Raw genomic sequence first — 23,255 nt, 5'->3', positions numbered from 1 at the left:
TTAAAATTAAAATCGTAATCTTGTATAAATATATATTTATATAAATAATAATTCCACATTAATTTAATAAATGCACATTTTGCGGCAATAACTTCCATTACTGTACATACAAACAAAAAAGTATACTTAATATTATACACCTTGAAAAATCTATAATTTAATAATGTAGTATGTACCTAACTTGATATGGATTATTATCAAATTTTATGATGGATCTAATGAAGAATATAAAAGTTATGCTAACTGTAATTTTAAGTGAATATATAATAATAATAATTAAGGGTTCTTTTCCTTTTGTCCTCCAGCCATAATGAGAATACCATTAAAGAACTTAATTTCTACAAGAGAATCATATTCCGGTTGTATCGCACTACAACAAAGTAAAATAGTACAAAGGACAAAAATTACACGCCAAAACTATAGTGCTAAAATTATAAATAATATTTTCTCTTAATTTTTTAATATATTTATGTCATACATTATATTAATTTTTTTTATTCATCTTTATGATATTATTTCTTCATTTAAAATTTATATAAAAATTAAAAAAATAATAAAAATAAATCAATATTTGAATAAATATATTTATAACTTTACACCTAACAATAATTTGCACCTTATTTTTATATAGTATATATATATATATATATATATATATTATATATAGAAATCAACTTGTGTTAGCCACGAGATACAGTCGTGTTATTCCAGTATACATGCACGTGATGTGTGCATACCAATAGGGGTTTGGTCTTTTACCCTATCAATAAATAATGTCATTTTCAACCATCAGATAGAGTGAATTATAAACAATTAATCAATAATAATAAATTATCTATTTAAAAAATAATAATAAATTTTTAATATTAAAATTTGTTTCAATATTTAATTTTCTAAGAATATAATTATTTTCTATACCTTATTTCAAACTTATTTTAATATATTTTTTTTATTTAGTTTGTTTTTATTAATTACATATGCGTAGGCAAATATGAGGGATTCACATATCATTTTTCACACCATTGTTTGTAGACAGACACTGAAATATTTTTTCGAGTTATGCCTCACATTCTTCATTATTAATCTTGAATAATTATAAATCTTTCATTTAAAATATATTTTACCAAAATTATGTTAAATATACAATTTTTTAATTAACTCATTTACAAATTCAAAGACTTTTCAACATTTTCAGAATATCTTGTTGAAAATGGTACGTATTTCAGTGAAATGTAGAGCTAGATAACTAAAATGATATAAATTTATATTGAAAAACAATCGCATGTGCATAGTTTTCAATTCATTTTATATAATAATATATTAGACAACAAAAATTATGAATTCAGCTCCAAAGTCACTTTTATTACTTCATAAAATATATAATAAACAAACTATTAAACCAGTCGGTAAGATTTTAGACGAATCTCTCTCTCGGGAGCTTACTGGAGAGATTCTCGTTTGGAGTAGACATATATAGATAAAACACTATTACTCTATAATTTTCTCGACAATGTCTAAAACACTATCGATAAAAGTCTTGGGACGAGGGTTAAAAGCTGCACAATTCTTCCTAATCTCCCCAGCTGTTCCCACAAGAACATCGATTTTTCCCATCTTAGTCATGGCGTCTCCGAAACTCTTAAAGAACTGGGCCGGATTCGAAGCCAAGGTGGAAACTAAACTTGAGGAAGAAGGATCTGAAGCAAGCTCCTGATCAATTTTCAGAACCCCTCTGTTCTTACGTATCTGACGATAGAATTCATTATCGAAAACATTACTAGTGTTTTGATCCAAAAACACCTTTGGATCACTCCCAATTGCGCATAAACCTTTCAACTTGGTAACCAACGCAGGATCCATTGTGGGATCAGGTTTGCCTGTGCCTTGAAAATTCGAAAGCCGGTCAGAGAAGAAGCTGCAGTGAGCGAACCCAACTGTGTGTGCGCCGAGAAGAAGCACCATTTCGTCTAGAGTCATCCCTTTGTTTTTGAAAGTTTGAAAGGCAGAAGTGACGGATTGGGTTGGACCGGGCAAGTCGACATCGTTAGGATTCGAAACAAGTCCGTCCCTTCTGCCAGTCGGAACGGCGTAGTTTGGTCCGCCGGCCAGGACGACCGAGTCCCGAGTGGCTAGGGTTATGATGTCTGCACATGAGACTTTTGAAGGGCATGCAGCTTCGAGTCTTCTCTTGGCCTCGTCGATGAGCTCGAACCCTCGTACGGTCAGATTTGGTCCGGCTGTTTTCTCAGAGGACTTGCTTGATGTTGAGTTGATTAGTATGGATGCATCACAACCCTGTTGATAGCGATAAAATAATACAACTATTACTTAATCATTATCTATATAAGACTTTTGCTCTCTTTATTTTATTTATGATTATAATTTTCTTTTTCTTGACAGAAACTAGGGAATATTTGGTTGTGCACGGTAGAAATAATGCAAGTTTTGCCTTATTTAACTTAATACTAATAAAACCATGCATCGATATTTTAATGGGGATATTAGTCTTTTTTTTTTTTTTTTCCTTTTTCAAATCACGCTTATATTGAGCATTATTTTAACATAACAATGTCAAAATTAAGGCCGTTAAACTCTTTGATGGTTTAATTAATGTACTGATGAAAATAAAGACTATCTCTCAGCGTTGTATAATAGGATAGGATCACGTAAATAAAGAGTAGACAAGCTTAAGTGTTGTGAAGGTGAGATATAGCTAGAGCTATAGATCAAAATATTATATGGGCTATTGGCAAAATGACTAATTTTTTAAAGTGATTTTCCACTTTAGTTTTAATAATTTTTTGTAAAATAAGATTTCATAATTTAGACAATTAGTCGAAAATTTAGAAAGATAGTCAAAAAATTTAAACAATAGGTTGAAAATTTTAAACAGCTGGTTAAATTTTAGAAAAATGTCGTTTTGCAAAAAAAAATTATCAAAAATAAATCAGAATAGAAAACTACTAATAAAAAAAAAAAAAAACTATTTTTACCGATTTCTCGGATTATATATATATGTATATATAGATAGATAGAGGGAGAGAATCATGATCTTACTCTGACAAAGCAATCGTGGAAGTGCATACGAAGTAAGCCAGCAGTAATGGTAGGGTCTTTCGCGAATTGTTCTATAACAACTTGTTTTACAATCTGCTCAGCATTAGGGCAGCTCACTTTGTAGAAATTAGGAGTTAGTTGAGCAAAAACACAAGGGCTAAGAAGAAGAAAGCTGAAAACGATGAGTAGAGAAGAATGTGTAGTGCTTTTATTATTGTTCATCATCTTCGTCATGATTTCGAACGACTAAGGGGAAGAGATAGTAATGTCTGTTGTTAGGTTTAATTATTTGGCAATGAAAGTTATCAATATATATAGTGAAAAGTCAAATAAAAAGTCAACAATGATGGCTAGCTATACCTATTATAAAGAATATTATCCTACTCAACCACAAGCATGTACTGTTCAGAAATAAAGAAAAATACTAGTCATGGATATGTGAATATATGAAGTATGACTAGGATATATATATATATTTATACTTATTTATTATATAATACAATACTTATCCGATCGTAACAATATCCAGGAATTAGGAAGATGTCTAATTTTTCGATTGTGTTCCAATTTATGCCTAACCAACAAATATATGTCACGTTATTTTAAATTTATTTATAATTAGTAAAATAATTTTTTCAAATAAAAATTATACAATTGGGAAATTATTATTAGTTTTAATATAGTAATTAATTACCAAATTTAAATGGCGTGGAATGCATTTAATTATTTTTGAGTACTAGAAGCATCACATATATTTTATTTAGCTTTCACAAATATTTTCAATATTATTTTTTGAATATTAGACGAGTCAACGAAAAAAAATAAGAGAAAAACATAATTTGAAATTGTGATGATATGTAAGATAATCTTGATCCTAATAATTTGGCGTATATTATTATGCCTTCCGAAAGCTTCCTAGTTAATTTCTTCTTTAATATTTTACTTTATTTCCACAATTATAAAGTAATTAATATACATCATGTGTATGTGGATGTGGATGCAGTCAAGTAATTGGTGAAAAGAAAATGAATCTTTTTGATTAATTTTGAAAAACAGTTCATCTCATTTCTAAAGCTGTGTATACAGGAGATATATATATATATATAACTTATATAATTTTAACAAGTTGATTAGCTTCCCACATTGCATTAGTCTTTGTTGATATTATTATTTGCAATAAGTCAATACAAATATTATATATTGTTGGACTCATATTATATGTATTTGATTATAGTGAAAGGTATATCTTGGATATATGCTTTATGAAAAGCAAGTGACAAAATGGTGTTCATTTGTCAAAAGTAGGAAATGACAAAGTCTAAAAATTAAATGAACCTAATTAATGTTTTGTCTAGTGTTAATAGGTGAAGGTTCATTATGCTACTAAAGTAAACTCTCTTTCTATAAATAATATAGAGTTTGTTTAATTTGCAAGAGAAATGTATCAGACCAGATCAGAGGGAGCAACATCTATTGAAAGAATAGAGAATTTTCTGTGAGTATTTTAGAGAGATTTTTATCAATTAGTGAGGAAAGTTGTGTCTGTACCAATGTATTTTGTTTATTATTTCTTCTTAATAAGTTTAATAATATCTGTTGCCTCCAAAATTGCCCAAAATATTGTGTTTTTATTTTATACTAATTAATAACTAACGTGTATTAGCAATAACACCATCTTCAATAGGTGATGTAAAATACAAAAAAAATAATATGTGATACATTTGATACAACTTTTAGCACTATCCTTCAATGCACAATTGTAAAATTTGATGTAAAATAATCAATTTGATATTTAATTGAAAATATACAAAAAATAATAATTTTCATTTATATTTTATTGCCAAAGTTAAATATAATAATAAAATAATAAAGTAGCATTTAATAATTGTGGATAAAAATAATACTAAAATAATAAAAATGACATAAAAGTAAATAAAAAAGTGTAGCATTTATGGCAATGCAAAATATGCATCATGCTATATTTTATGCTAAATTTGGCCCAACTTTTGACACACCAACAGAGTAATTTTTTTTTTTATAGATTGAGTTATATTTTAGTATTGCATCACTAATTTGGCACTTTATTGGAGATGCTCCAAATATGCATTCCATGTTATAGAGATAAAGTGTTGTTATTTGGCACATTAAGGTGTTAAACACCACAAAAAGTGGCACTATAATTGGTTAACGATACTCGATAATAATTATAATATTAAAATGTGTGAGATCCGATATTGAATTTCATCAATAGTGATATGACATATCCTTGTGCGGTTGAGCACCAATATTCTCCCTTAACATTTCTCTATAGAAATATGTGTTATCATTAATCTAAAGAAATATAAATGAGATTCCCACTTGTATTTCATACGAAAGAAATTAAACAACATTATTAATCAACAAAAAAGCTCAACAAGCTAGATATTATTCTATATTAAACAAGAAGCTCGTATTCAGCTAACATATTAAAAATTAAAATCTCAATCTTTATTTATATATATGTATAAATAATCCCAGATTAATTTAATAAATGCACATTTTGCGGCAATAATTTCCATTAATAATTACAGACAAAAAAAATATTAATCACCCTTTTTCATAATGAAAAAAGTAATCTTAATATTATACACCCTGAAAAATCTATACTTTAATGTAGTTTACCTAACTTGATATAGATTATTCTCCAGATTCAAATTTCTAATTTTATGATTGGTCAAATAAATAATATAAAAGTTATATATATATATAAATATTAGTGGTTGTGTTCCCATTATATACGATTCTCTTCTTTTTGTCCTCCAGCTATAATGAAAATACAATTAAAGACCTTAATTTCTATGAGACAATTATATTCAATGGAAAAATTGCACGCCAGAACAATTGTTCTAAAACATGTTTAACAATTTTCTTAATAAATTGTAAGTGACGAAATTTGTTTATTAGCGACAAACTTTTATATAGTGTGGCCAAGAACAAATTCTTCGTTAATATGAACAGTGATGATTTTTAATTATCCCATTCTCGATGACAATTATTTCGGTTAAAACCCCTATTTATTGTAGTATTGAAAGATTATAACCTGTGGTCAATTTTTTTTTACAGACAAATCAACTCGTGTTGAGCACACACTCTTAATATATTTTCTACTTTATTTTTCAAAATAACTCACTAAAATCTTTTTTTCTTATTATTTTATCTCAAATTTTTACATTACACCATATATCGGTTTCTTTATAATTTTTCTTTACAACATTTAAATATTATATTTTTTAGATATTATTTATTTATTAAATAAAAATTTATAGAAAAAGAATGAGTGAATAGTAAAAAAAATCAATTTAATAAGTTTATAAAATGAATAGTATATAGCTAAATATAAAGAATGATTTATGTTATTATAGCTTAGTTATTATACATCATCTACTAGAAGTGCCATTTTATGAATTTTAAACTATATTTGACATAATTAGCCATTATACATAACTTATTTTTGGAGTGCTATTAGCACAAGATAGAGTTAGTAACTATGTGTAATTTCATGTTATATCCACTACACGTGCACGTGATACGTACCAACCCCTTTGACCCAATTAACTCATTTTGATACCTTTCCAAGGCACAACTATCTAATCAATAAGAGTATTTCTATTGGGTATCTTAAAGTTTTCATATTACATAAAGTGATACTCTATAATTAGTTAATGATATTTCATATAATATTTATTAAATTTAAATATGTAAGATCTAATATTGAATTACACCAATAACAATATAACACTTCTTTGTAGTGTTGGAAACAATTCTCATTCAATAATTGGCATGTTTATTGGATTTTAATCATCAATTTCATTCTTTATTCAAATATAATGTGCGTTACATGTGTTTTAAATACTTTGAATTTGAGTATATGACCCTATCAATAGGTAAGGTCATTTTCAACAATCTGATAGCGTGAATTATAAACAATCAATAATAATAAATTATTACTATTGAAATTTGTTTCAATATTAAACTTTCAAGAATATAGTAATTTTCTATACCATATTTCAAACTTGGCTTCTTATCTATAATTTTAATATATTTTTTTATTTAAATTGTTTTTATTGATGATTACATATGCGTAGGCAAATATGAGGGATTCCCAAATAGGATGGGAAGACATAATTTTTCACACCATTGTACTAGACACACTTAATTTTTTTTTTTTCGGTCTACCTTGAACTACTCATGTTTGTACCTATTAATATTTTAAAAGGATTTATATGTTTTTGGCACTATATATTTCTTTTTATTATTTATTTAAATCATCCTGTGTGTTTTGATAAATTATTTTATGGACTTCATATTTTATAAAATAGTTTAAATAAATTCATAAATCTAATTTTGATCAAAGTTTTATGAACTAAAAACATAAATAATTAACCAAACTAACAACTTAGAACAAAAATATAACAATTATACCTAATAATTGTGTTTTTATATTAAATTTTTTTTCTCATCATAATTGAGATTAAGAGTTTATTTGAACTATTTTACAAAACACATGGTCCAAATAAATAATGAGATAAAATACATAATCCAAAAAAAATATAAACAAATTTTAAAATAAAGTTTTTTCCGTAATTATTGAATATTTTATTTAAATAGAATTTATGGTATAATTGTAGTATTTTTTTTTCAATAATTTTGATTTAATGTAAATTTCAATAAAGTATCTATATTTTGTTTGTATTATCAATCACATTGTATATCATCACATGTAACTGACAATTCATTCAACATCCTTACTTGAATATGTTCGCTATATAGATGTAACACCACACATATACTATACTATACTAGATATTTACTGTATACGTACATAAAATTTATTTTCTAACGTAAAATACTATATATTTATTATTATTATTATTATTATTATAAAACAAAACCCCCTTATAGTACGGGACATATATAGACACTTATTTTATTTTATGTAATAACAAATAAATATAAGGAGCGACTACAATGTATCCCATTTTTTGCAATATTGGTGTATCATTTTTCTATTTTGGTAACTGAATAGTTATAATCTCAAATATTTTTATATGATGGTGTACATTATAGCTATCTAGAACATCCTACAAATTTTCAAAAAATTCTGAATAAATTATGGTACCGAAACAGAGTCTAAAATGTATGTTGCACGCTTGCCTGTTTTTTTGTGTACTCGTGTAAAATTTGATAGTTTGAACTTTGTTTTCGGCTTCGTAAACTATTCAGAATTTCTTAAAAATTTACAGGATATTCTAAATAGATATAGTCTTTTTATTATTGTCTATATATATAGATATATTCTTTCTAATTCAAAAATAATTTTCCTCTAACAATAGCATGACAATTTCAAATTACTGGGTGCCGAAAACTTCAAACCTTTTAGTGAGTTCTACTTATTTCGACAGTAATTTTTTTAAATAATTTGTAAGTTTTTTATTTAACTCTAAAACATTATTATTTCTTAATTTATATTCTTGATATGTTGTTTTTTCTTCAATTTCTCTTATTTAGAAAAAAACAGTGTCTTGAATAAAAAGAAAAAAGAAAAAGAAAAAGAAATAGATAGGGTCTTTTTGTCTTATTGGCATTTAAAATTAGTACAATTTTAAAGATAATTATCTACTATATTAGGTAGAAATTAGATCAACATAATTAATATAGAAATTAGTTGGAAATCTTTTAGATTTTTTTATATGCTCTCTCTTTCATCAAATATAATTACGTAACGCTCCGCCTTTCTAAGTTTTGCATGTTATACATGATTAATTATGTCTTATTAACAACATATTATTTGAAGTTATTTGTGGTGACTATGACGGAGGTACTAGTACTGTTTTATTGGCCTAAAGGTTAAGTATGGATGTAACTGTTGTATTGATGAATTGATATTTTAATTGAGTGGTGATATGATAGTATTATGTTACTTGAAAACCTACAGTTGTTTATAAATTTTAAAGTATAGTATTTCTTAGGCATGTCACAATCTATGTAAGTTGTACACAATATTATTTTGAATTTTAAATTTGGGTATGATAACTTTAGTATTTGAAGAATTATTTCTCCTATTATTGTAGATAATTTTGTTAGCTTTCTAACGCATTAAAAACTACTCAATTCCAAGTTGTGAGTAAAAAATTATGTTAATTTTACTAAAGTTTGTTGCTATTGGGCCTCTTAAACAAGTTATTACGGGAATTAGGTCTTAAGCCCAATACTTAATTTGAATAATTAAGCCTCAATACTGAATTTAAAGGCGTAATCTTGAGCATTTATTTCTAGAGGAATTTATATGAAATATGGGAAAATTTTCTAAACTTTGATAAATAATATGGCATTTTTTGTGTGTGTGCATTTTATATGGTATTTTATGTTTTCTTAATTTTTTATGGGATTTTTGTTCCCATATTTGTGTAATAATTTATCAGTTTTACCATATTTTGGCTAATTCTTAATTTTTGTTATGATATTTCAGTAATTGTAGGTATTATTTTATATTTTTTTTCAAGATATTGAAAAACGTTTTGTTTTCTTCTATTTTTATCTTCAATCAATAATTTTTTTCCGTTGTAACTGGTTACCACTATCAGAACAATTTTGATTTTTTTTTGTGGTAGTGATCATTTGCCACTGTCAATTTTTTTAGTAATGTGTGGTAACTAGTTTTATCTATAAAAATTAGTTTTATTTTTTAAGTAGTGTTGTAGTGGTTACAAATATAAAAATAATTTTGATTTTTTAATAATGTACTATTATCAAAATATACTAGCTGAATTATAACTGGTTACTTAGTAAGATTTGGAGAAAAATAAATTGATATGAAAAAAATAAACTAAATTGATCGTAAAGGTAACTGGTTACAATTAGGTTTAAAAAAATGTATGAAAAAAAACTAGTTGCGATGGTAACCGTTTACCTAGCCAAACCTGAAAACAAATAGGATACAAACAAAAAATCTAAAATGATCATAATCGTAACTGGTTACAGCTAGGTTTGAAAAAAAAAATCAGATCTGAAAAAAAAAACAGTTATGATGGTAACTAGTTACTTATCTAGATCTGGAAAGAAAATCAGATCTAAACAAAAAAATATATATAAATTGATCTTATTGTAACTAGTTATAGCTAAGTCTGAAAAAAAATCAAATATGAATAAAAAGAATTAGTCACCATAGTATACCTGGTTACTTATACAGGTTTGAAAAAAAAAACAAATTTGAACAAAAAAATCTAAACAACTCGTGATGGTAACCGGTTATAGAGTTGGAAGAAAAAATTCATATCTAAAGTGCAAAATCATATTTAAAATGAAAATTCAAATGTGAAAAAGAAAAAGAACAACAAGAACAACCAAAAGAATAACATTAAAACCGCTAGCAGCAACAAAAGAAGAAGACTTTGGGCGGTGGAGCTGCATCATCGTCGAGGGGTGGGGGGCTGCGTCTCCGGCAGAGGGCGGAGGTAGTGTCTCCGGGTGAGGGCTGAGAAGAAAGAACCAAGTGGGGAATGAGAGATTGAGAAAGGAGAAATTGAAGAGAGAGAAATGAGAGGATGAGAAAGTGTGAGAGAGTTTTTGTATAAAAAATATGGTAATTTATTTTTTATATTTTATGGGATTCCTATGTTTTAAACTTTTTATTTTTTGAAAAATTCACCATATTTTGTAGCATTTCATTTTTGCCCATAAATATAAAAACTCATCTACTTTTTCCTATATTTATGTAAACTTCTCTTATTTCTAATCCTAATTTTTATTTAGCCCTAATTTAATCTATTTGAACATATTTACTGAACTTAAAGTCTCATTCTTTTAGATTTTGAGATACATCCATTATTATTCTTCTTCTATCATTTGATAATTTCTAGGAGTCAAAGAAGTGCATGTTTAGAAGTTCAAATTTGATTTACTTAATTTTTTTCTTTCCGAGATCAAGGTAATTGTTTTCTAAAATCTATACCTATATGTTGTTGTTATTTTATTAGAGAAATCTATAGGGTTTTATAATTGAATATTATATGGCAGTATATGAATTTATATTACAATTGATACTTTTGGGCTATGGTATATTTTAAAATAAATTCTTGTATCTTTCTAAAAAGACATTAGTTGCCAAGATCTATAAAGTTTATGATTTTATATGAAAAACTTAATCTTTTCAAATTGGTTGAAATTGTTTTGTTGCATTATCTGTACTATTTATCACGTATGGAATTGTTTAGCTTGAATGAGATCTTGATATTTTTTATGCATAAACTAGACATCTTAAGGGTTTTATATATTTTTGAATCAGGAAGTTAAGTTTTCAATTTTATATGATTTTTACAATTTCAGTAAACGAACCTGTCAGTTAGTAACGAGAATTGTTATTCAACTGGATTACAGGATTTCTTTGGTACAAAAATATATTTTAAATTAAGTCTTATAATAGCTTAAAAGAAAGGTAATTGAGTCTAGTTTCAAATGGAACAAGTTTCATATTTTCTAATTTTTCTTGGAATTGTTATGAATTTTCTACGATAACATGTCAAATCTGTTTTTGTTGGACAGATTTCTGTATTTGTATAATTTTGAATATTATTTGACTGGTTGATTCTTAATTGTCACACATGGCCAATAATGAAAAGTAAGCATACTGGTATTTTCATAACGTCAAGTCACCATCACATGTTAGTAAGAGCTTCAATGGAGGAAAGTACACTGTCTCACCTGTACATGTTAATTCAAAAGTTGAAATTGTATGGTTGATTGTGTTATCTGATATGTGTATATTGTGATATGACATAAGTTCTTATGGAGAATATGATATTTGAATGATATGTATGTTGTATGAGTATAACTTGGAATACTATGAGTCTAATGGTATTATTTGTTATATTGTTTCTGAATAGGTGTTATCATTCGATAAGCCATCATGGATACTTGTTATTGGTTAAAATTCATAGTATATAGTTATTGCCATAATACGTCAAACATAAAATGTAACTACAGAGCATGTACTATTATTATTGGGTATCTTCGGATGCCATATTGTTGGCCACTATTGACTATATTGGTAAAAGGTTATTGATGTCATGTGTAAGCTTAATGGGTCGCTCCCATAAGTCTTGCCTTGATTGCACGCACCGGTACATTGCTCAAGGCCCATATAGAAAAGATAATAATTGTACTGGATACACTGTATATGATATTTGCATTTGTACTTTAGTGTTATATGATATGGTTATAGTGAGACTAGGAATGTCTTACTAAGCATTCACTTATAGTTGTTTCACATATACAAATAACAAAGGTAAAGACAAGGCCTAAGAAGGAGGTTAGATGTGACAAAGAGCAGTAGTAGTGTGAGCCATATTGAATATTATGTGACAGTCTTGAGCTGTTGGTTCACAATGACTCGATTAGCTCACTATTAGGATTTCCAGTATTTTTGCACTATATGTCAAGAAATATTGATCTATTTTTTTTAATGAAAAAATACTTAGAACATGAATTACTCCACTCATCACCATTTTGTTTTAAGATGAAACCTATAGCTTTTAGTAGATTATTATCCAGAGCAATGTACGTACAAAACTCTAATGGTGTTGAATGCTGATATACAGAGTGGAGTGATGAATGCATAATAATATAAGGGGTTATCACCATAGCCTAATTCGAATAGATGAGAACTATGATGATGCAGAGGACAAGTTCTAGTCTGAATTAAAAAAATTTAGAGACTCTACTCTAGTTTCGGCTACATTGATTGCAACGGCAACAAACTGTTATTCTGAGAGAATCAACATCATTTCAAGCATTCATGATTACAGACACAATAGCCATGGTGCTTTTTCTACTATAGCTGTCATTATCAACCTCATTCTGACTAAAGTATCTATTGTCGATCATCATCGAAAATTAGGACATTATTATGCAATATGGATTGCTTTAACAATGGCAGCCATGGGATTAATGGTGATAGCATTTGTTACTGGGACATACGCAGTCATGGCACTTTCTGCTTGCCAAAAGTGATGTTGTAGCAAAGTTTTTAATTGGCTAGTTTTGATAGTAAAATTAGTATTCTTAACATGATATTGACCTTCTAACACAAATTTCAATGTTCGCGTAATGGTACTGAGTAAAGGGTCCATTTCAAAAATATTACAAATTCCATAGAATTAGGCTTAAGAAACAGTTCCTAAAACTATCCATCATTACAACTACCAAAAAAAAAAAAGAATAGAACATGGAAGAAATGATGATTAGGAGTATTGTTTCTCATGCCAAGCTACCTAACTCCTTTTCAGAATAGTCTATGAAAACTGCAACTGACTCGTTCCTTTGAATGTTAATGTACCTAAGAGAATATAGAAAGGAACAAACATATGATCAAATTAATCATGAATTTAAGAGAGATATCCACTAACCTATTAAATCTAATCAATATATATATGTATATATATATATATACAGAGAGAGAGAGAGATAACATGTTTTTTGACCAACCAATCAACATCTTTACCAGCCTATCTTTCCAGTAGCTCCACACTTATTGCACATAAACAAAGAGATAATTGAAACACATGAAATAAGAAATTGGTTCGCCCAGAAGCTGGGTTTACCAAGAATAATGGTAGCGAAATCATAATTATTGAGACTAATTAATGTGTTTTTAATATCACAATATATTTTATCATTATATATAATAAGTTGTGATCGACTAAAACTACATTAGTGACATTTAATATTACTCTTTAGACACAAGCATGATATTGCAACTAGAATTTTTCCATTGAAAGATAACTTTTTGTAGTGTGCTATAACATTAATTGAATAAAATTTTAAATACAAATATTAGATTTTTCTAAATATCATTAGTTGAATATTTTTTTTAAAATACAAATCATAATTTTTGCTCATATATGTTATGTAACAAACAAATTGTCGAGGCACAAAAAAAACCCATATGTTAATACACTTCGTTCTCTTTGCAAATGTAGTAAATAAATAATCAAGCAATTAGCCATGTGTATATATATATATATAGCTAATTTGTATTATCAATTATAATTAATCTAGTTAAGAAACTAATGGTTAAAACATGATGATTATCGATCATCCTTTATCATTCTCATGCATATCTATATGTTATAATATTTTTTATTTACCTTAAAATCAGCCAAGTACTTTTACCTGATATTTGATCAAATATCATTCGAGTATACTAAATTTAACCTATTGTCAAAATATGAGAGAGTAGATATGATAGTGTTAATTAAGATGATCGATGGCAATACAGGCAGGATTGCAATTAAAATTTAAATTCATGGAGAGTTTCCAAGGAAGAACTTTCTACACAACATGAGTGAATTTCTAAAGCGATTAGAAAAGTATATTAAGATCGAGGAAGCTAATTAAGGAAGAGCTGGGACCAAGTAAGCCATAGACGAAAAGAGATTAGGTAGAGTCCAATTATCAAATTCAACATATTAATAGTGCTAACAAGAACAGTGATGCTAATGACCAGAATAAAGGTGGCCATAAGCAAGCCAAGCAAAGTACATTCCTCTCTTCTTGAACTACACAAGCCTGATCGAGTCCAGAGATAATATTTTCATGGTGAGTGAGACTCAACTCATGTACCGATGACCACCATCTATGAGAAACGATAATGTTTCGGTCGATTCCACAATGACACTAGTATAGATAAATGTCCGAACAAGCTCAGACAAGCAGGTGCAAACACGAGGGGTTAAGGCTCCTAAGAATGAAGGAGTAGTTCTTCGATCAAATTGCCCATGTACGTAGTATTTTTAGAAATTAGTAACTTGAGTAGTTAATACATTATAAGTTTACATATGTTAGCAGCTCATTTAAATTTATTAATATTAGATCATTTAGTGGTTGAACAATTTTATTATTATTGGTAGTTTGTTGAATAACAAGTTCCATATAGAATCAAGAATACTCTTAGTAAAAACAGATTACAATCAGTTAGCTCATTATTATGGCTCAGCAAATTACAACTGAATTCCTAATAAATTTGTTACAACCCAAAGCTAATCTACTCATTTATAAATATAAGTATTAAAGTGAAAAGATTAGAGACTTATCATCATTTTGTAGAAAAAGCCAACTCTGTATGCGAGAGATTTCTTGTTGTTGTATCTGAGAGAAAAGAAAGAAAACTTGTAAGAAGAGAGATTGAGTTTTCTGGTTTTAGGGAAAACATAGAAAGAGAGAAAGTAAAGGAAGAAGATTACTTGCTGAGATTGCAGTTGGATTCTTGATGTTTACTGTAAGACTTTACCATTGATAGTGTAGATCGAGCCCCTCATAACTCTGAGGCGAGCTCATGAGGACGTAGCCCCAAATTTTGGTGGTGACCCTTGCTAAATCCTTGTTTGCATCTTCCTCTCCTTACTCTCTATATATTTCTTTAGTTTTTTCTTTCGGTTTGTGAATGAGCTTGAATGTGTTTGTTGAATTTTTGAAATCTGGGTAGAAACTCTCGAAGGGTATACACTACTACAAAATTGGGCTTTCCCGACACCCAACCACGACAGTCAACTCTGTTGACTGTCGTAGTTGTTTAGTGGAACTCTACACCGACAGTTAAAAACTGTAGGCATAGAGACCAACGCCGACAACTAATAACTGTCACCGTTGCTTTTGACTGTCGCTATTGACCCCAACGCCGACAGTTAATTCGAAACCAATGTCGACAATTAAAATGTGTCGCTATTGACCCCAACACCGATAGTTAATTCTAGACCAATGCCAACAGTTAAAAGGTGTCACTATTGAGGTCAACGCCAACAGTTAATAGGTGTCGCTATTGACCCCAACGCCGACAGTTAATAAAATTCCAATGCCGACAGTCATAAAATGTCGCCAAAATTCAAATAAAAAATTATAATTAATGAAAAGTATAATTTTAAAAATATAACTAAATTATGTAAATATATATTTATAAAAATTACTAAAAGCTTTTAAAACTAGATTTTTTTGTTTATAAAATTTTCATATTATTATTTTTTGTATTTATATAATAATTTTTATATCAAAATTTAAATTTATTATTCTTTAACATATTTATAAAATTAATTATATTATTCTTTAACACATTTATAAAATTTGTATTAGTTAAAAAAGAGTTGTTTTTTATTAATCGGAAAAATATTGTAAACAATTTAATGAAAAGTATAATTTTAAAAATATAACTAAATTATGTATATATATATATTTATAAAAATTATTAAAAACTTTTAAAACTAGATTTTTTTGTTTCAAAATTTTTCATATTATTATTTTTTGGTATTTATATAATAATTTTTATATCAAAATTTAAATTTATTATTCTTTAACATATTTATAAAATTAATTATATTATTCTTTAACACATTTATAAAATTTGTATTAGTTAAAAAAGAGTTGTTTTTTATTAATTGGAAAAATATTATAAAAAATTTAATGAAAGGTATAATTTTAAAAATAAACTAAATTATTTATAAAAATTATTAAAATTTTTTAAAACTAGATTTTTTTGTTTATAAATTTTTCATATTATTATTTTTTGTATTTATGTAATAATTTTTATATCAAAATTTAAATTTATTATTCTTTAACATATTTATAAAATTAATTATATTATTAACTATATTATTCTTTAACACATTTATAAAATTTGTATTAGTTAAAAAAAAGTTGTTTTTTATTAATTGGAAAAATATTGTAAAAAATTTAATGAATAGTATAATTTTAAAAATAAACTAAATTATGTAAATATATATTTATAAAAATTATTAAAAACTTTTAAAACTAGATTTTTTGTTTATAAATTTTTCATATTATTATTTTTTGTATTTATGTAATAATTTTTATATCAAAATTTAAATTTATTATTCTTTAACATATTTAGAAATTAAATTAATTATATTATTCTTTAACACATTTATAAAATTTGTATTAGTTAAAAAAGAGTTGTTTTATTAATTGGAAAAATATTGTAAAAAAATTTAATATATAAATTTATTAGTTATGATTTTTTCATTAATATTTATATATGTTTAAATAGTTTTTTTATTAAAACGTATTGGAGCAATGGCGATAGTTAAAATGTGTCATTGTTGGGAAATATAATTTTTATAAGGGGCAATGCCGACACCTATAAGCTGTCGCTATTGGAAGCAATAATGACAGCTTATAGGTGTCGGCATTGCCCATTAAAAAAAATTAGCTGGTAAAATTTTCCCCCCCAAATAACCTCCCTCTTCTTCTTTCTTTCTTCCAGCCGAAAGGTCCCTCCACCAACCAGCCCACCACGACGTCGTCGACGCCGAACCAACCTCTCACCCGCCGGCACCGCCTCACTGGCTCTCACCTACCAGCCGAAAGGTTCCGTCTGTGCAGCCAGAAACCAGCCACACCCCACGGTCTCTCTCTCACTCTCTCTCTCTCTCTCTATATATATATATATCTTGTCTTCTAGTTTGGGTTGTATTAGTGGATTAGTAGAAGCAGGGTATAGCTGTGTTTGTTATTACTACTTTTTTTTTCTTTGCCTGCCCTTAAAATCTCATAATTGTTTAATTAATTTTGTTTTGTTATATAACTTGTCTCAGATTTGGTTTTGTCATAATTGTTTTGTTTTGTCATAAGTATAGTTTTAATAATCTTTTGGCCTCATTGATGAGTGAAAGTTACTGCTAGTTGCAGTGGTGAGTGGATGAAATAGAGGGAAATGAGGCAATGTAGGTTATCTGATAAGAAAATTTGAGGATAAGGAAGCCAAAAATAGATATCAAACAAAAGCAAAATAACAAAAAACAGAGCATAGGGGTGTGAGATGAAGAAACTATAGTTACACAAATAGAGTGTGAGACATGGAAAAGAAACAGAGAAACATTTTACTTCACTTCACTTCACCATTGTGGTGTTTGAGTGTAAGCAGGTTAACTTGATATATATATATATCCTGTAAACTTGATGATTATAGTGAAAAGACTGCCAGTGATCTAGTTTTGGATGAACCATGCACAATTAATTGTGTTGTTTATGTTTTGTTTTATCTATTAATTGGTTGGTTTTTTTGTTGTGTTGATTTTGTTGTTGCTGAGTTAGTTTTGTGGTTATTAATGATCAAGAAGAACAGAGAACACTTGTACTGTACATAATTATTTCATATAAAAACACATTAATTAGTGAACAATGTAGTTAGGCAGTTATTTCAGTCTTGACTAGTGTAAATATCAGCCTTGTTTGCATTTGCAACTACAAACTTCATTCATTAATAAACATCACATTTCTCTCTATTCTCTTGTTTCCAACACTCTGCAACCGCATTGTTTGTGTTTATATATATATGCATATGTATTCCAAGGTATATATATATATAAATCAAGATACTATTCTTGAAAAATACTCCATCTAATATCACAAGTCTGCATACACCAAAAATTGCAATTAGTAACATTTTAATTAGTGACATTTGTCAAAAAATGTCACAATAATAATATTTTAGTGACATTTGGCAAAAATGTTACTTTATTAAGAATACATGACATTTTAATTAGTGGCACTATTTATATGATTTAGTGACATTTGATCAAAAATGTTACTAATTTGTGAATATATAGTTTTAGTAGCATTCAAAAAATGTCACTAGAATATATTAATAGAGACATTGCAAAAATGTCACAAAATATTAGATTTAGTGACATTTTAAAATGTTACTTTAATAAATATTTTTAGTGACATTTCAAAAGTGTTACTAGTGAAATGTTGCCATTTTTAATTTAATAATTATTTTCTTTTAATTTGTTAATTTTTTTTATTTTACAAATTTAGATTAAGAGTTTAAATGTAATTTATTCTTTGAGGCCTAATTAATTTCATAAATGAAAAATAACTATAAATATTAGCACATGATTATAATAAACTTTTTTGAATACATGCAATTGAACTCCATAAAAATTATTAAGACAAATAAAATTCTAGAATTTATGCAAAATATGAATAAGAAAAAAAAATTACAATCCCTAAGTTTCTTCATCCATCTCATTTGTATCAAACGACATTGATGTATCAATGGTTATGTCTTGCATATCTTCCCTGACCAAACTACTCTCTCCATCCCCAACATCAATAGTTGCGCTACAAACTTCAGTTTGCAAATAAGACTCCACATTCTCGTCGTGTGATTGCACACTCATATTATAATAATCTCTAGGATTGATTTTTAAAGCAACATGCCATCCATTATGTTTGAGGTCTTCCACATACATTACCTGTTCTGCTTGAGAAGCTAGTATAAATGGCTCATCTTCACGCATCAATTTTGAAAAGTTGACTCTTGTGCAATCCTTCTCTTTTTTAATGCCACTTCTTGAAATCCAATCACACTTAAATAACACAACACGATTTCCCAAAGAATAATCTAGTTCTATAATATCAGTTAATATTCCATAAAAAGTAACCTCTCCGAAAACAGGATTTGGGTCCCTACTACTTGCGAAACTTTGAGTCTTGGCAGTCATAATAACTCCACTATTTTGAGTTCTTAAGTTCTTTTCGATTTTTTTTGTGTGAAACCTGAAACCGTTTATTAGATATCTTTTAAATCGAATGAAAATATTGTTTGGACCTTTTGCCAAACAACGTAAATCTTCAGAAACTCGATCATCCCCATTATCATATAATTCTTCTACCTGATTTGAAAAAAATGTAATAAGTACACTCAATATGAGTTTGGCTCATTAAGTTGATGAAAAAATTATTAAAAAACCTTACCTTTTTTGCAAACCATGAAGGAAATGATTCGCTATGAATCCGATCTACGGTCATGGTTGTTTGACGAGAGTTTTGTTGTGCAATCATATTTCGATGTTCCCTACAAAATAAGTTAGCTCTAGTCATATTTATATGATGTTTCACATTTTTATTATTATTGGAGATATAATAAATAACACTTACTCAATAAATGATTCTACGATATTGCAATTAAATAGCACATATCGATGTGCCTTAACTTTAGTATCCTCATCTAAATTCTTAGTATCTATTTTGCCCAAATGTCGACCTGTCATTTGGAAAATAGGCAATGTTTCTCCATTTAGTTCCACATTACTGTAATTTCTAGGCTTGCAATTAAATTTTGTCTCCACACCTTCCATATATCTTGAGCAAAATGTTAAACATTCATCAGCTAAATATCCTTCAGCAATACAACCTTCCGGTTTGCTTTTGTTTCGAACATATGACTTTAACTTAGACAAGTACCTATATTTATTCATATAAGCATTAGAAAAAATATTGAAACTTCTTACAGTTAAATAAAATGAAAATTAATTAATATTTTTACCTTTCAATAGGGTACATGCAACGGTAAACTGATGGTCCAGCAATTCTTGCCTCATATGCTAAGTGTATCACCAAATGAACCATTATATCAAAAAATGCAGGGGGGAATAATTTTTCAAGATTACAAAGAATGATAGGTATTTGTTGTTCAAGTTGCATAAAATCTTGTGGTAGAGCAACTTTTGAATACATCATGCGAAAATAGTTGCTTAAAGGAGTTAGATGTAGACGAACATGTGCACTCGATATTCCCCTTAGTGCTAGTGGTAGTAATTGAGTCATAATGATATGAAAATCATGACTTTTGAGCCCATAAATTTTTCTTTTGCTTACATCAACACATCTAGAAATGTTGGCAGCATATCCATCTGGAACCTTAATTGTCTTTAGAAATCGACAGAAGACAATTTTTTCTTTTTTGCTTAATGTAAAACATGCAGGCGGAATGACAGTTTTCTTTGACTCGCTCTCCTTTGGATGAAGTTCAGATCTAATACCCATATATTTTAAATCAAGACGTGCATTCAGATTGTCTTTATTTTTTGCATCTAAACTCAATAATGTCCCAATCAAACTTTCACATACATTCTTTTCAATATGCATCACATCAAGATTGTGTCGTAATAAATTATCCTTCCAATATGGCAAATCAAAAAATATACTCTTTTTCTTCCAATTGTATGGCAATGAAGGATTAACAGCTGTCTTCCCAAATTTAAGTTGGTAGCCTGCTAACGTATCTAGTATTATAGAACCACTTAATGGTGTTGGAGCCATTCTTTTCTCTTTTGTGCCATCAAAAGACTTTTCATCATTTCTAAATGGGTCGTTGTTTTCTAACCAGCGTCGATGTCCCATATAACAATGTTTTTTGCTATACTTCAACCATAAAGAATAAGTGTCTTGATGACAAGATGGGCACGCATATTTTCCTTTTGTGCTCCATCCTGATAAGTTTGCATATGCTGGAAAGTCACTGATAGTCCATAATAGTGATGCCCGCATATTAAAGTTTTTTTTGGTAGATGCATCAAAAGTTTCAACTCCAACTTCCCATAACTCCTTTAACTCTTCAATCAATGGCTTTAGATATACATCAATATTATTTCCAGGTGCGTCTGGACCAGGTATGAGCAAAGACATAATGAAATTAGGTTGCTTCATACACATCCATGGAGGAAGATTATATGGTATCAAAATAACTGGCCATGTACTATGGTTTACACTTAATGTTTTGAAAGGATTCATTCCATCAGAAGCTAGCCCAAGTCTGACATTTCGAGGATCTGCAGCGAAATCCTTATGGTTGTGATCAAAAGTCATCCATGCTGGAGAATCACTTGGGTGTCTCATACAACCATCACTTGTACGATCTTGTTTATAATGCCAAGTCATAAAATCAGATGTTTTTGATGACATAAATAATCTTTGTAATCTTGGTATCAATGGAAAATGGCGCAAGACTTTAGCTTCACTCCTATTTTGATAATTAAAATATCAAGTTATTATAATCTATAAAGTATAAATCAGGTAAAAGAAAAAAAGTTTCTTATTTTGATTCTTACAATGTCAAGTTACTCTAATCTAGAGAAAGTATAAGACAGATAAAAGAAAAAAATTGTTATATGTAACGTACCTTGGTGTAGAGCATACTTCACATTCTGTGTCATTTGCATGTTCTTTTCTATACAACATGCAATCTTTTGGACATGCATCAATTTTTTCATAATCAAGTCCTAGAGCGTTGATTAATTTTTTGGCCTCATAAAAAGAATTGGGTAATGTTTCACCTTTTGGCAATGCTTTTTTGAATAAGTCAAGTACCTTGCCAAACGATTTGTCACTCCATCCACAAATGCATTTAATATGAAATAATTGAATTAAAAACGAGAGCTTTGTAAAACTCGTACAACCTGGGTAAAGTTCTTTCTCTGCATCTTTTATCAAATTGTAAAATTCTTTTGCTTTCGCATTTGGTTCATCGCCTTCACCTTGAAGATTATCATTTTCAACTTCACGTTCGTCGTCTCCAATACTATGTCCAATTGCATCGTATATAACTCCTTGCATATCAATGGTATAATTTGACTCATGAGTATCATTAGGAGTGTCAACATTTTGCGTAGCATGCGAAGAAGTTTCTCCGTGCAATACCCATTTAGTGTAACCATCTACAAATCCGTTGCATATCAAATGTTCAAATGCAATTGTACGGATGACAGGTGTGATAAGACCGCACTTTACACAAGGACATACAATTTTTTCTTCATGACTTGCATTTTTAAAGGCAAAATCAAGAAAAAAATTAACACCTTCTTGGTATGAATCACTTAATCTAGAATGGTGCATCCAACTCTTATCCATTGATACTGCGAATGAAAAAAAATCAAATTAATTTATATTATAATAAAAAAATATTGGTGCTTATGAAATAAAACTTTTGATTTATTTTTTTGAAAAAAAAAATCATAAATAGTGCTTTATTAGATTTGAATGCACACTATTGTTTATCAAAATAATAAATACACATATAAATCCAATTAATTTTAGATTTGATTATATTCTACAAGATGAAAAACATAAGAATAGAATTACCTCAAAAAAAAATTAATACTTTTGTTGTTTTTAGTTTGAGAAACAAGTATTATGAAGTGTTTTGCAAGGAGACCAATAAAGAGAGAGTAAGATGTAGAGATGCAAAACAAGTATTTTATAATATATCTTTTTATATGCATGCATATATATATAGTTATTCTTAGCGATAATATTTATTTGTAAATTAAAAATTTCAAAGTAATTATAATTTAAAATTAAGTTTAAAA

The 23,255-nt window shown here is 28.0% G+C and overlaps 2 protein-coding genes across 2 annotated transcripts; both read right to left on the bottom strand.

The window, feature by feature from the left end:
• Positions 1 to 1,334: 1,334 nt before the first annotated feature.
• On the bottom strand, positions 1,335 to 3,335 carry LOC133824743 (peroxidase 57-like). The gene is made up of 2 exons (XM_062257719.1): positions 3,058 to 3,335; positions 1,335 to 2,295 (listed from the first exon to the last, which is right to left on the bottom strand). Exons 1-2 carry the CDS (start codon positions 3,289 to 3,291, stop codon positions 1,489 to 1,491), a joined length of 1,041 nt encoding a protein of 346 aa, XP_062113703.1. The 5' UTR covers positions 3,292 to 3,335; the 3' UTR covers positions 1,335 to 1,488.
• Positions 3,336 to 19,112: 15,777 nt separating this feature from the next.
• LOC133825821 (uncharacterized) lies at positions 19,113 to 22,797 on the bottom strand. The gene is made up of 5 exons (XM_062258715.1): positions 22,070 to 22,797; positions 20,435 to 21,910; positions 20,047 to 20,352; positions 19,864 to 19,963; positions 19,113 to 19,781 (listed from the first exon to the last, which is right to left on the bottom strand). Exons 1-5 carry the CDS (start codon positions 22,795 to 22,797, stop codon positions 19,113 to 19,115), a joined length of 3,279 nt encoding a protein of 1,092 aa, XP_062114699.1.
• Positions 22,798 to 23,255: the final 458 nt, after the last annotated feature.

The sequence above is a fragment of the Humulus lupulus genome, chromosome 3 (assembly GCF_963169125.1).
Source record: "Humulus lupulus chromosome 3, drHumLupu1.1, whole genome shotgun sequence".
NCBI lineage: Eukaryota > Viridiplantae > Streptophyta > Magnoliopsida > Rosales > Cannabaceae > Humulus > Humulus lupulus.
Note: the sequence above shows the minus strand (reverse complement) of the source record. Positions and strands in the feature narration are given on the sequence as shown.

What these genes read in the sequence shown, in the direction of transcription:
- LOC133825821 (XM_062258715.1), bottom strand. Translation starts at nt 22,797, where the DNA reads ATGGATAAGAGTTGGATGCACCATTCTAGATTAAGTGATTCATACCAA. An exon ending in TGCATGTACCCTATTGAAAG is followed by an intron (nt 20,353 to 20,434) that starts GTAAAAATATTA and finishes GAATAAATATAG; the next exon opens with GTACTTGTCTAAGTTAAAGT. An exon ending in ATCGTAGAATCATTTATTGA is followed by an intron (nt 19,964 to 20,046) that starts GTAAGTGTTATT and finishes CTTATTTTGTAG; the next exon opens with GGAACATCGAAATATGATTG.
- LOC133824743 (XM_062257719.1), bottom strand. Translation starts at nt 3,291, where the DNA reads ATGACGAAGATGATGAACAATAATAAAAGCACTACACATTCTTCTCTA. An exon ending in TCCACGATTGCTTTGTCAGA is followed by an intron (nt 2,296 to 3,057) that starts GTAAGATCATGA and finishes CGCTATCAACAG; the next exon opens with GGTTGTGATGCATCCATACT.